This window comes from Tachysurus vachellii, chromosome 3 (assembly GCF_030014155.1).
Source record: "Tachysurus vachellii isolate PV-2020 chromosome 3, HZAU_Pvac_v1, whole genome shotgun sequence".
Classification (NCBI taxonomy): domain Eukaryota; kingdom Metazoa; phylum Chordata; class Actinopteri; order Siluriformes; family Bagridae; genus Tachysurus; species Tachysurus vachellii.
The window spans coordinates 5,056,169-5,071,408 of record NC_083462.1 but is presented as its reverse complement, the minus strand read 5'-3'; the positions used below and the strand labels follow the sequence as shown (position 1 = coordinate 5,071,408).

General features: G+C 40.4%; 1 protein-coding gene across 3 annotated transcripts; it reads right to left on the bottom strand.

Annotated features, from left to right (window-relative positions):
• Positions 1–839: 839 nt before the first annotated feature.
• LOC132842664 (nuclear body protein SP140-like protein) lies at positions 840–14,574 on the bottom strand. 3 transcript variants are annotated; one of them, XR_009648058.1, is made up of 17 exons: positions 14,467–14,574; positions 14,208–14,365; positions 12,844–13,018; positions 12,518–12,703; positions 11,922–12,041; positions 11,004–11,137; positions 10,841–10,882; positions 10,673–10,721; positions 10,356–10,547; positions 9,603–9,745; positions 4,611–4,673; positions 4,084–4,211; positions 3,466–3,571; positions 3,290–3,364; positions 2,604–2,747; positions 1,425–1,585; positions 840–1,386 (listed from the first exon to the last, which is right to left on the bottom strand). XR_009648058.1 is itself a non-coding variant. In XM_060865459.1 (16 exons), the coding sequence occupies exons 2-16, from the start codon at positions 14,346–14,348 to the stop codon at positions 1,505–1,507; spliced, it is 1,779 nt and encodes a 592-aa protein (XP_060721442.1). In that variant the 5' UTR covers positions 14,349–14,365; positions 14,467–14,574; the 3' UTR covers positions 840–1,504. The 3 variants fall into 3 exon arrangements, 2 of the variants coding, with proteins under 2 accessions (XP_060721442.1, XP_060721443.1); XM_060865459.1 differs by having other exon boundaries at positions 840–1,585; XM_060865460.1 differs by having other exon boundaries at positions 840–1,585; positions 14,208–14,380; positions 14,467–14,572.
• Positions 14,575–15,240: the final 666 nt, after the last annotated feature.

The window sequence follows — 15,240 nt, the reverse complement described above, 5'->3', positions numbered from 1 at the left end:
GATTGGCATCTCTGGAAAATTGTCCGTAGTGTGTGAGTGAATGAGAGTGTGTGTGTGCCCTGCGATGGGTTGGCACTCCGTCCAGGGTGTATTCTGCCTTGATGCCCGATGACGCCTGAGATAGGCACAGGCTCCCCATGACCCGAGGTAGTTCAGATAAGTGGTAGAAAATGAGTGAGTGAGTGAGTGATTCTAGGTTCTTTTAGTCTATGTTGACTTGATTGTATCTCTTAATTGCTTTAGATTGGTCTATACTGCTCCTGCTCTATACTACATCCCAAAGGTTCTCTATGGGATTCAGATCTATAGATTCACTTTCTGTCATTCTGAGCATTATCTTCTGGCCTCTCATCAACTTGGTGACTCCGATCGAATCTGCTGCTCTCTGGGTGTTTTTTGCCCCATTCTGTGTGAACACTAGTAATGTGTTGGGTGCAAAAATCAAAGAAGGACGAGTTATTGAAACCTGATAATGCAAATGTCACCATTCTGATGTCATACATGTTTACATGAGTATACATGAGTATATACATGTTTATATACACACTTATGTCATATTTGATGAAGGAAATAAATGATACTCCAAAAAATACAACACCAAAACAACACCTACAGTCTGAAACATATGATGCCATATAATGTGTATTTATGAAGTATACAGAGTCTTTTCGAAATATAATTTTCACATACACTAGGGGCCACTGTATGTGTGAGTAACCCAAGAAGAGATTCATGATATTTTTATTATAAGGTTTCACCTTCGGTTCTGATAAAAACTTAACACAATGTTCCTAAATATGACTGTGTGAAATATATAAATAATGAGGGAAACAAATGAGTAGCTGAACAGATCATCATTTATTATTATTATTATTATTATTATTATTGATCTTGTGTTAGGGCACACCAAGAGAGGTTGTGCTAGATGAACAGATAAAATACTATTTTTTTATTTCTTGTAAAAATGTAAACTATAATCTATAAAAGACATAAAATATATAAAGTATTTAACCTCGTATTCAACACATAATAAAACAGTGAAACGGACAGTACAGCAAAATGAAAAGTACACATAATAGAGTAAACACTTTTAGTCAGAAAACAGTGAAGACAGCTATAAGAAGCATCATTAGAATAAATGAATCAAATATTCATTTAAGTGTTCATATAAATGTGACTAACTAGATATTAAACAAAATCAAATGAATACAGAAAAGTAAATAAGTGCAAATAAGAAGAAAGTAAATTCTTTTTTTTTTTAAAAGCTCTTACAAGAATACAAATCAAAAAGACTTTTTTCTTAATGTTGAAATAAAAAATCTTAATTAAACAAAGAAACAGTTAATGCTTATACATCCGTGTGTCAAAAATAACTAAAATATATATAGCTTTATACGTTAAAGACAGAATTTTGTACCCAATATGAAGTTTAATGTCTTAAACACTTAAGTTTGAGAGATTAACAGCAGTTAAAGTTTCACTGGGTTGTGAAAGAAGAAACTCGCTATTGGATCTTAAAGATGGTGAGGAACTCACGATCAAACATCTTATTCAGTCTGGCTCCCATCTTCCCAAACTCATTATCCTGGAGAGAGAGAGACAGACAAACAGACAGACAAATAGACAGACAGGCGGACAGACAGACAGATAGACAGGCAGACAGACAGACAGACAGACAGAGAGACAGACAGGCAGGCAGACAGACAGACAGGCAGACAGACAGACAGACAGACAGACAGGCAGGCAGACAGACAGACAGACAGACAGACAGGCAGACAGACAGACAGACAGACAGGTAAGAAAGGTGATTTGCTTGTAACTTTGATGCTTTTAAATGTCACTTCCTCATTATTCACAACATAACATTTGGCCTACACAAGATTATGATTATAAATCATACCATACACTATACGACCAAAAGTATGTGCACCCCTGAAAATCACACCCGTATGTTGGTTCCTCCTCAAACTGTTACCTCAAATTCTGAAACACACAATTATCTAGAATGTCTCTGTATGCTGTAGATTTACAATTTCACTAAGAACCAAGAGGCTGGGAAACTGATCTGGCTTTACAATGTGCCTGTGCATAACACAAAGCCCCTGAGCTTTATGAATACATGGTGTGTCCTGCACTGAGCTCTGACTCTGACTCAACCCCACTGAACACCTTTGGGATGAACTGGAGTCTCATTAACATCCTGAACATCAAAGTCTGATCTTACTAATGGGAGCTGGGAGCTGGTGATAACAGTAAGATCTGGAATGACACGTGAGTGTGATGATCACAAACTTTTGGCCATATTATGTATATTCAAGTGGTTGAATTACTGGCTTAAGAACTGAAATTGGATCACGTTGTGTCATGTGGAAGGCTGGGAGTTAAACTGCTGCTGTGATGAACCAAGCTTCCAGGAAACTAGACAGAAATATGAGGCGTAATATGAAGTTTCTATTTTTAAATGTTTTCAAACCAAGCGGTACGGTAACAGCTACTTCCAAACTCTTAAATAGAAAACATCTGCTGGAGATTGAGCTGAACGAGTGTTTATACTGTACATCACACACACACTCACACACACACACACGGTATTCGTGTCTCACCTTGTTGAACATGCGACAGTTCTGAAAGATGAGCCTGACATCTCCTACAAACTCTCCCACAGTTTTATACTCCTTCTTCTGCAGTTTGGTCTTGACTCGGTCCAGCCACATGGGTTTAGAGATCACTCTGGTGTACCTCGGGACCTGCACAAGGACACGGTTTCATAAAGATCATGCCGTGTAGTAGAACTTAAATGACACCGTGCCATTCTGTACGGGAAGGATTAAATTCTATGATTTAGGACCGATTTAAAGTGAAAGTGACATACAGCTAAGTACGGTGACCCGTACTCAGAATTTGTTCTCTGCATTTACCCCATCCAAAGTGCACACACACAGCAGTGAACACACACAATGAACACACACCCGGAGCAGTGGGCAGCCATTTATGCTGCGGCGCCCGGGGAGCAGTTGGGGGGTTCGGTGCCTTGCTCAAGAGAACCTCAGTCGTGGCCGGCCCGAGACTCGAACCCACAACCTTAGGGTTAGGAGTCAAACTCTCTAACCATTAGGCCACGACTTCCCTTTTTTTTTCTCTCTCTCTCTCTCTAAACATCCAAATATTGAATAACTTGTAAAAACACTGACTCAAATCAAAACTCTGACACATTCTGTCAGTAATCTGAGAAATACAATACAGAGGGGAAAAAAGTGGGGATGTGAAAATAGTGGGGAAAAAATCTTACCGTCGCAGTGGGATCTTTAGTAAAGACGCACAGTGCGTCCTCCTTATACAAACACAACAGCAAATACTCACAGCGCTGATGAAAGGAGATAAACACATGATTAGAAACAGAGCTGTGTGTGTGTGTGTATGTGTGTGTGTGTGTGTGTTTGTGTGTGTGTTTGTGTGTCTACGTACCAAAATGTTTCCAGAAACATGACTGTTCAGTGCTCCTTGTTTGGTCATGTGAATCCACAATCTATGGTTAGTCTTTAACACACAGTATGTGCACAACCAATTGCTCCTACACACACACGCGCACACACACACACACACACACACACACACACAAGAAATGTGTGTTGTTGCATTATTTAAATTCTTTTTCTAATGCTTTTTTTAAAATTCATTCTTTAGTCCATATTTAACTCTCTCTTTCTTTAACGCTCTCTCTTTAACTCTCTCTCTCTCTCTCTCTCTCTCTCTCTCTTTTTAACTCTCTAACTCTCTCTCTGTCTTTCTTTATGTCTCTCTTTATCTCTCTCTCTTTTTAAATCTCTCTCGCTCTGTCTCTCTCTCTCTTTCAGGCTCGCTCTCGCTCTCTCTTCTCTCTCTTTATTTCTCTCTTTATCTCTCTCTGTCTCTCTCTCTCTCTCTCTCTCTCTTTCTTTCACACTCTCTCTCTCTCTCTCTTTCTCTCTCTCTCTCTCTCGCTCTTCCTCTCTCTCCCTCTCTCTGTCTCTCTCTCTGTCTCCCTCTCTCTCTTCCTATCTCTCTCTCTCTCGCTCTCTCTCTCGCTCTCTCTCTCTCTCTCACCCCAGAGTCCTGTCCTGCAGCACTGGTAGGTGACAGTGATGATGGAAGGCTCGTGGACACACGTCACAGCACACCAGATTTCCCGGAGAGTTACAGATGAAGCAAACATCATCGTTTTCCTGCTCCAGCTGATTACAGGAGAATTTTTTTTATAAACATTTTAAAAAAATATTAAAGTGCATATTATCATAAATGATGGTTCGTAATCAAGAGCGTGACAAATGAGAATAAAAAAAAAACTTGACAGAAGAGCGACACAGAAGAGCTCCAATCTAATGAACCTGCTTAAAACAGTACACAGTAAACCAGTAGCCTGCCTGATATGTCCTGATAGGAGCCTTTATTTTTGTCACATATACATTAGAGCACAGTGAAATCTTTCTGTACATCATCCTCTGGATGCTCGAACCCCAACCTTCTGATCAACAGCTCAGAGTCTTAACCACTTGAGCTACAACTTAGAGGACATTAAAGTAAAAATGATTAGAGAATCCTGATACATGGGGGGTCAGGGGTTAGAGACTCACCTTATTCTCAGCACAGCACAGGACACATCGACAGAGCAGAGAATGAACAAACAGGATCTTTTTCTACAAACAGAACAAACACATGTTTTTATATTTATTTCAATCTGAACATTACACACTCACACATCATCACCACTACAACCTACTTTAAGAGAAAATGTCTTACACCTACCTCAGTGTAACCCTCAGCACCTCAGGGAACTTTACCCTGGCTGTTCAGACACTCAGCGATAAAACACACAGAGCCTTCAACACAATTTAAACCAAATTCCACAACACAACAATCCCCATTTAAATCTAACTAAAACTCAGTTGTTTACACTGAAACTGTTATACAGACGTCAGATATGGGCTCGTTAATCAGACACAGAAGTAAGACAGCGATCCTGCTCATTAATCCTAACTGAACTGTGTAAATCTCCACTGAATACAGAGAGCAGCAGAGTTCTGTCTCCACCTGAAACCACTGACATCCTGACACACTACAGTACAGACCGTCCTTAACTAATCACCTGTCCACTGGGCCTTGTAGCACACACACTGAACACACACACTCAAACACACACCCACACTCAAACACACACACACACTCAAACACACACACACACTCAAACACACACACACACTCAAACATACACACACTCAAACATACACCTACACACAAACACACACTCAAACACACACACACTCAAACACACACCCACACTCAAACACACACCCACACTCAAACACACACACACACTCAAACATACACCCACACTCAAACACACACACTCAAACACACACCCACACTCAAACATACACCCACACTCAAACATACACCCACACTCAAACATACACCCACACTCAAACATACACACACACTCAAACACACACCCACACTCAAACACACACCCACACTCAAACACACACCCACACTCAAACATACACCCACACTCAAACACACACCCACACTCAAAGACACACACACACTCAAACACACACACACACTCAAACATACACCCACACTCAAACACACACTCACACTCAAACACACACCCACACTCAAACACACACCCACACTCAAACACACACCCACACTCAAACACACACACACACACACACTCAAACACACACACACTCAAACATACACCCACACTCAAACACACACCCACACTCAAACACACACCCACACTCAAACACACACCCACACTCAAACACACACCCACACTCAAACACACACACACACTCAAACACACACACACTCAAACACACACCCACACTCAAACACACACCCACACTCAACCATACACCCACACTCAAACACACACCCACACTCAAACATACACCCACACTCAAACACACACCCACACTCAAACACACACCCACACTCAAACACACACCCACACTCAAACACACACCCACACTCAAACATACACCCACACTCAAACATACACCCACACTCAAACATACACCCACACTCAAACATACACCCACACTCAAACACATTCAAACACACACCCACACTCAAACACACACACACACCCAAACACACAACCAGACCCAAACACCTGTCCACCGGGCCTTGTAGCACACACACTGAACACACACACTCAAACATACACCCACACTCAAACACAAACCTACACTCAAACACACACCCACACTCAAACATACACCCACACTCAAACATACACCCAAACACACACACACACACACACACACACTCAAACATACACCCAAACACACACACACTCAAACATACACCCAAACACACACACTCAAACATACACCCAAACACACACACTCAAACATACACCCAAACACACACCCACACTCAAACATACACCCACACTCAAACATACACCCACACTCAAACATACACCCACACTCAAACATACACCCACACTCAATCATACACCCACACTCAAACATACACCCACACTCAAACATACACTCACACTCAAACATACACTCACACTCAAACACACACCCACACTCAAACACACACCCACACTCAAACATACACCCACACTCAAACACACACCCACACTCGAACATACACCCACACTCAAACATACACCCACACTCAAACATACACCCACACTCAAACACACACCCACACTCAAACATACACTCACACTCAAACACATACCCACACCCAAACACACACACCCACACTCAAACACACACCCAACCACACACACATACACAATCAAACACACACCCAAACACACACCCAACCACACACATACACACTCAAACACACACCCAAAAACACACCCAAACACACTCAAACACACACTCAAACACACACCCACACTCAAACACACACCCAAACGCACACACCCACACCCAAACACACACTTAAACACAAACCTACACTCAAACACACACTGACACTTAAACACACACTCAAACACACACACAAACACACACATACACTCAAACACACACCCAAACACACACACCCACACTCAAACAGAACCTCAAACACACACCCAAACATACACCCACACTCAAGCACACCTAAACACACACCCACACTCAAACACACACCCAAACACACACCCACACTCAAACACACACTCAAACACACACCCAAACACACACTCAAACACACACCCACACCCAAAGACACACTCAAACACACACCCAAACACACACCCAACCACACACCCAAACACACACCCACACGCAAACACACACCCAACCACACACACAAATACACGCACCCAAATACACCCACACTCAAGCACACACCCAAACACACACCCAAACACACACTCAAACACACACCCACACCAAAACACACACCCAACCACACACACACATACACGCACCCAAATACACCCACACTCAATCACACACCCGCATCCAAACACACACCCACACCAAAACACACTCAAACACACACCCAAACACACACTCAAACACACACCCAGACTCAAACATACACCCAAACACACACCCACACTCAAACACAAACCCACCCACACATTCACACTCAAACACACACCCAAACAAACACACATACTCAAACACACACCCACACCCAAACACACAACCACACCCAAAGACACACTCAAACACACACTCACACACAAACACACACCCACACTCAAATACACACCTACACGCAAACACACACCCCTACTTAAACACACACTCAAACACACACACACACCCAAACACACAACCAGACCCAAACACAAACCTACACTCAAACACACACACACACTCAAACACACACCCAAACACACACCAACACCCAAACACACATCCACACACAAACACACACCCAAACACACACCCAAACACACACCCAAACACACACCCACATTCAAACAGACACCTAAACACACAGCCACACCAAAACACTCCCAAATACAGACTGAATTCATTTCAAACAAATTTAAAGAACATTTAAACTCAACAGTAAAAATCTAAAATTAAACCCAAATCAAACACATACACAATTCGTCCCAGATAAATTCAATTAGCTGAATATGTTCAGAACAAGAACCTGAATGAAAGACAAATTCTGACTGAACACAGAGTGTCTGAACACAACACAGTGAAAACACACAAAAAACAGAGACTCTGTAAACTCTGCAACCTGCAGGAAGTAGAAACCGAGTCACACTTCACTCTGTGATCTGTCCAATCTATCACCACATCAGACAGGAACAGGAGCAGAAATTCAGTCATCATCCCCAAAGTCTCGTGTCTGAGCACAGACTGAGCCGTGTTTTAGTGGAACATGGAGGCAGTGTGTGAGTTTATCTTTACTCTTTATCAGGTAAGAAATACTAAATCACCTCCAATCTGATCTCATCTCACCTAATATTATCTATTAGAATCTTTTACATTTATCTGTTTAAATTCATTCATGCCTGCTAATGCAACCGTTCATTTATTTAGAATCTATTTATTATTTAGTTTTTTATTCATTATGGTTTTTCTTTCTCTTTATTTGCTGTTATTGTTTGTTTGTTAATTTGATTTGGCAAAATTGTACAAAACAGTCGTGCCAATAAAGCACACTGTGAACTGTGAACTTTGAACTTGAGAGTGATAGACAGGCAGACCGACAAAGAGACAGACAGACAGAGAGACAGACAGAAAGACAGAGAGAAGGACAGACAGAGAGACAGACAGACAGACAGAGAGACAGACAGACAGACAGACAGAGAGACAGACAGACAAAAAAACAAAAAGACAGAGAGAGAGAGACGAAGAGACAGACAGACAGTGAGACAGGTGGACAGACAAAAGGGCAGAAAGACAAAGAGAGAGACAGACAGACAGACAGAGAGACAGACAGACAGAAACACAAAAAGACAGAGACAGACAGACAGAAACACAAAAAGACAGAGACAGACAGACAGAAACACAAAAAGACAGAGACAGACAGACAGAGAGACAGACAGAGAGACAGACAAACAGTGAGACAGACAAACAGTGAGACAGACAGACAGAAACACAAAAAGACAGAGACAGACAGACAGATAGAGAGACAGACAGACAGAGAGAGACAGACAAACAGTGAGACAGACAGACAGACAGACAAACAGTGAGACAGACAGACAGACAGGCAGGAGGACAGACAGAAAGACAAAGAGAAAGACAGAAAGACAGATAGACAGACAGAGAGATTGATTCATATTCGATATATATATATATATACACACACACACGTATATGTATATATATACACATATATATATACACGGAAGCGTATTGCATTCACTTGAGTAAAAAAAATCTACTCTGTTTTTCTGAATTAACGACTTAATTATCTCAAAATTATGAGATAATTTTTCATGAATAAAAAGCTTATAAAATAAAATGTTTGTCGTAAACATCTGTTTAGTTTTGTTTTTGTATTTTTTGCTTACATATATTGGCATCTGAAAACAGACAGAGAGAGAGAGGGAGAGAGAGAGAGAGAGAGAGAGAGAGAGAGAGAGAGAAAGGTAGACAGACAGACAGACAGACAGACTTCTTTACCTTCACCAGGTATTCAAGAGTTTTTCCGTGACACAGTATATCCTTCTTCCAGTGTCTGTCTGTCTGAGTTAACTCCTGTTTAACAAAGTCCTCAGGAGTGAACCAGCTCTCCTCTGTTCGGATGCTCTTACTGCATGACCCACCTGAACACATACACACACACACACACACAGACAGGCTTGGAGATACACAAATACTATACAAACACATCAACACAACAATCAGTCTTGTTCATTAAGACAGAGAGAATAAAGAGTAAATAAACGTAACTATAAACACATAAATATAAGAAGCATGATGTCAATTTAAAAAACTCTAATTGTTGGATAAATTGTTGTAAGATGAACAAAACACTTGGGGATGTGCTGTTATAGGAGGATCTGGTAAAATACACCCTGGATATGTGTTTTATTGCACTGTGATATCATGTACGGTCACATCGGAGATCGTGAGAGATGTAATGTGGTCAATCAGAGCAGGATCAGCAGTTAGAAATGAACTACAAACACCTTTTAATACACTGTGTGAACTTGATGGTAAATATCTGACTAAATATAAAATGCAATGAAAACTCAATATTTTTTAATTCTGGCTACTATTATGGATAATAAATAATAAAATCTGGACTAGAAGATGTAAAAATCATCAAACAAAATGACTGAATAATGAAGAGAAACGTGGAATTGTATTATACTGAATCACTTGGACTATGAGTGTTAATCAGCGTGACGCTGAGCTCAGAGTTTTACCTACCTGCAAATCGGCTTTTATATAAAACTCCACTGACAGAGCCACAGCTGACTGGTAAAGCGTAATCGTTAAATTTAGACAGGTCCACTTCCTCATCTTCTTCTTCATGTTCTTCTTCACCTTCTTCTTGTTTCAGAGTCCTTTCCTCATCATGGTCTTTTCGTGATCTCTCTGTCTCTACATCGGATACTGACTCTAACAGACATCAGAGGAGCGACGAGGTCTTACACACAGATTAATACATATATAACATAAAAAATGTATAAAAGTCTGTGTGTGTGTGTGTGTGTGTGTGTGTGTGTGTGTGTGTGTGTACTGACCGGGGCTAGAGACTTCCAAAGAGATGACTGGAAGCTGAATTTTCAGATTCTGTGAAAAAGACAACTCAGATATTTACGTTTCTTTGTATTTGCTTCACTGAGCTACAGCATGATAATACTGAAATACTGAACAATCTAAATATCTAAAAAGAGAAAAAAGCTCTGGACCTTCTGAACGGTGTGTCTTTTTGGAGACTGAAGATGACCCTCCTTATAAAAAAAAGAAAAAAAAAAAGCAGAAGAAGAAGCAGAAAGAGATGGAGAACAGATAAAAATCATACTTAAGTGAGACAAAAGATTAACACACATCTTTATATTACTGCATGTTCACCTCTAGAAGTCTCTGTAACGGAGTGTTTTGGCAGCAGATGCTCTGCTTCCATCTTTTGCCGTTTCCCTTGCCGGCAAACCTCACAAATTCGCCTGGTGTAAACCAGTGACCCTGAGACTGGATACTCTTGCACCCTAAAGAAATAAAACGAACGTCTACTTTAAATAAACCACACAAGGAATAAATGCTGCCTTTGTTTCTTTTATTCAGTCAGCTGCCGTGCAGACGAGAGAGGAACTGGGCACTCGTGCAGCTTCCTAGTGGGAAACTCGTATTTACGATCGTTTTAGTAGAAGGTGAAGGCTGCAAAAGCAAAACGGGATTATGAGATGATGCGATTCTGTGTTTTTTAATTCAATAAATAGAGAGAGAGAGAGAGAGAGAGAGAGAGAGAGAGAGAGAGAGAGAGAGAGAGAGAGAGAAAGAGAGCAAGAGAGAGAGAAAGAGAGAGAGTAAGAGAGAGAGAGAGAAAGAGAGAGAGAGAGAGTAAGAGAGAGAGCGAGCGAGAGCGAGAGAAAGAGAGAGAGAGTAAGAGAGTGAGAGAGAGAACGAGAGAGAGAAAGAGAGAGAGAGAGAGAGAGAGAGAGAAAGAGAGCAAGAGTGAGACAGCGAGAGAGCGAGAGAACGAGAGCAAGAGAGAGAGAGAGATAGAAAATAGAGAGCGAGACAGCGAGAGAGAGAGAGTGAGAGAGAGAGAGAGCTCTGAGTAATACAATGCACTGACTCCATAACCTTTAACGCTAACTATCTCTATAAATCTCTTTGTAGTAAAAGAAAAAGAGTAGTGTTACTATTTAATTAGAAGATTTATGTTTAAGTCCTGACTGTGTCTTTGTGTTTACCTTTATTTTTAACACAATTATGTATTCAATGGATTTTTTTTTTATTTAAAAAAATAAGAATTTGTAAAAGCTGTACCTCTGGCCAGTTTGTCTCGAAACAGAGTGCCTTCTTTATCACCGCAGGTAACAGGGAGCTGAGCTTTATAAAAATCCCACATCCAAATATCCACCTTCTCTCCTTTCTTAAATGGAGAGGCTGAGAGGTAGAAAGAGAGAGAGAGAGGGAGAGAGAGAGAGAGAGAGAGAGAGAGAGAGAGAGAGAGAGAGAGAAGAAAATGGTTACATCTATCAATCCTAATCAATACACCCAACCAGACAGTAATAACATTAATATTGCCCTGTAATTATTTTGTAATTATATTGTGTTATTATTTGCCCTGTAATTATCTTTCTTTCTCACGCTTTACAAACTTTACAAGTCCAGAATGTCCGTATTATCTTTTACTTTTCCAACCAAAACCATTTTAACGTACACCACATCTCCATTAACACCTGCATGAACTGGCTGGATTTCTTATCTAACAGTCTTTCCTTAGTACAAGTGAAAGAGAAAACCCTAACATCTGCAGGACAAAGCGTTCTCCAGGAGCGGTGATGGGAAGCTGAGGTCATTTCTTACTTAGAACAAAATGATTTTTGAAGTCATGAAATAAAACATGAACAGAAACTGACTGAACATGGGCTTCTTGGCTGGTTTGTTCTGGCTGTGATAAGAGAAAGGAGAAGGGCCTGGTTTTTCCTGCTCCTCTGTTCCTTCACTGCTTTTCTTTCTCTTTTTTTCATTTGCTTTATCTTCACTGCCCTGGATTGAGTCTTGTTCCTCTGCATCAGGGAGCTCCAAATAATACCTGAAGGAGCCTGAAATGAGAAGAGAGTCACACCATCATTTAAGATAATGTAAGATAATAAACCATTCATATTCGCTCTTAAAATGAGAACACCAGAAAAAAACAACAGAAAAATAAACAAAAAGTCTAAATCCTGATGGAACCACCGACCGTCCCGCAGGCTGTTTCGGAGCAAGCGGAGAACTGAATATTTCTGCAGGATATGATTCTTAAACACACAATCCCAAAAGAGCTTCACACAGTCTCTTCGCTCCTTCTCCAGCCGGTCCAAAATCTGATACACTCCGTCCTGCCTTCTGTTTTTACACTTCATCTTTATTACCTTCTGCAGAGAGAGAGACAGACAGACAGAGAGAGAGAGAGAGGGAGAGGGAGAGGGGGAGAGAAAGATAGAGAGAGATAGAAAGATAGAGGGGGGGTAGAAAGAGAGCGAGAGAGAGAGAGAGTGAGAGAGAGAGAGAGAGAAAGATAAAAAGAGAGAGAAAGAGAGAGGGGGTAGAAGGAGAGCAAGAGAGAGAGAGAGAAAGATAGAGATAGAAAGATAGAGGTGGTAGAAAGAGAGAGAGAGGGGTAGAAAGAGAGCAAGAGAGAGAGAGAGAGAAAGATAGAGAGGGGGTAGAAAGAGAGTGAGGGAGAAAGATAGAGAGAGAGGGAGTCGGAGAGAAAGATAGAAAGAGAGAGAGAGAGAGAGAGAGAGAGAGAGAGAGAGAGAGAGATAGAAAGATATGGGGGTAGAAAGAGAGTGAGAGAGAGAAAGATAAAAAGAGAGAGAAAGAGAGAGAGGGGGTAGAAAGAGAGAGAGAGAGAGAGAGAGAGAGAGAGAGAGAGAGAGAGAGAGAGAGAGAGAGAGAAAGATGGGGGGGTAGAAAGAGAGCGAGAGAGAGGGAGAGAGAGAGAGAGAGAGAGAGAGAGAGAGAGAGAGAGAGAGAGAGAAAGAAAGATAGAAAGAGAGAGAGAGAGAGAGAGAGAGAGAAAGATAGAAAGAGAGAGAGAGAGAGAGAGAGAGAGAGAGAGAGAGAGAGAGAGAGAAATAAAGAGAGAGAAAGGATTACTGTACATCATTTTTTTTTACCTTATTATTATATACTGTATATTTAGACCAGTTAAAAGATCCTAGAGCTCATATGAGTCATTCTATAGCTCTAAATGACGCTTATCGGTGTAGAGATGACTAATGAACAACCGGCTCTTTTCACTGAGTCACATTATTAGAATCAAATCACCAATAAGAGCCGAATCTGTCAAACGATTCCTTTTCATTTGCACCTCAGGAAATATTTTGAGTACTTTGCATTGCTTACAAAATAATGGAAGCAAGAAAAGAATCATCGACTATCGTGTAAATGAATCGGTTCAAAGACTCCATGGCAACATTATTATCATTATTATTATTATTATTATTATTATTATTATTAACCCAATAAACACAGATTAAATTACAGGTGTGTTTCAGACACTATTAATCAACTCCCTTATCTCAGGTGTATGAATAAAAGTTAGCAGAGATTTCTTGCCCTGTAGAGATCCTCAGGTACCAGGTTATGGTCTCGTAGCTGGCTGAGGAAGGTGTGTGGCTCCTCCATGCAAGAGATCTCAGTCTTCTTACAGTGAAAAAACCGAATTAACTCCTCTTCAGGTAAATCCAGTGGATCCATTCTGTACGTGATCAACTCTGTACAACAAAACACTGATCACATTCATATAACAACAGCAGATGTTACTGATGCTACTCAAACTAAAGCTCTGCACTTTTATTATCCAAAAGAAACTTACCTTTCTGATCTCTAACAGTGGAGCTGAGTGGTTTTGTTTGGTTTTGTTTATATAAATCAAAAGTCACAATCTCCCGCTTTCCTGTTACACGCCAAACCGCTCTTTCATGCCCGGAAACCGGAAGTTATGAAACGAAACCGAAAGTAAACGTGTGGACAAATTTGTAGCTCGTTGTAGTTTTCTTACATCATAGAGAAAATGTATACTGAATATAAGAGGCTGTAGAAGCTGGTTGTGTACAATAATACATACAATTTGTTTGTACAATTTAAAGAACGCTAGACAAAAAGTGTTAGTATATTATAATATCTAATTTTATCGTATAATATATAATATAACAGTATATTACTCTCAGAATTCTGTTTCAAAACAGGACAACATGTGAAATGTGTTTAATGTGTGGTGTAAATGCTTGAAATATGATGAAAAAATTGTGTAGGAATTTAGAATAAAGTTTTGAGTCTATGGACATCAGACAAATTGCACTTTCCAAAGTGAAAGCATATTTTTCACTGATCAAATACAAAGTATAAACGAAAAAGAGTCTGGTGTTTTAGTCTAAACACTAAACACTGTTGTGTAATGACTAATCACTAATCCCAACTGTATGTAATGACCTTAAAAGACTTGACCAAATGTGTAAATCAACTAAGCACGGATTTGTTTGTCTATGCAAACGTCCTTTAAAATCAGCAGACCTACAGCGATGTTCGAGGGTGAAAGCATCATGGAATGGAGATGCATCCATGACATCGTCAGGAGATAAACGATTAG

Bases quoted from the DNA above. Each gene is read 5' to 3' on its own strand.
- LOC132842664 (XM_060865459.1), bottom strand. From the start codon at position 14,348: ATGGATCCACTGGATTTACCTGAAGAGGAGTTAATTCGGTTTTTTCAC. The intron at 11,138-11,921 runs GTACAGCTTTTA...TTATTTCTTTAG, and splicing joins TCGAGACAAACTGGCCAGAG to GGTGCAAGAGTATCCAGTCT. The intron at 4,212-4,610 runs GTGAGTCTCTAA...TCCTGTAATCAG, and splicing joins TGTGCTGTGCTGAGAATAAG to CTGGAGCAGGAAAACGATGA.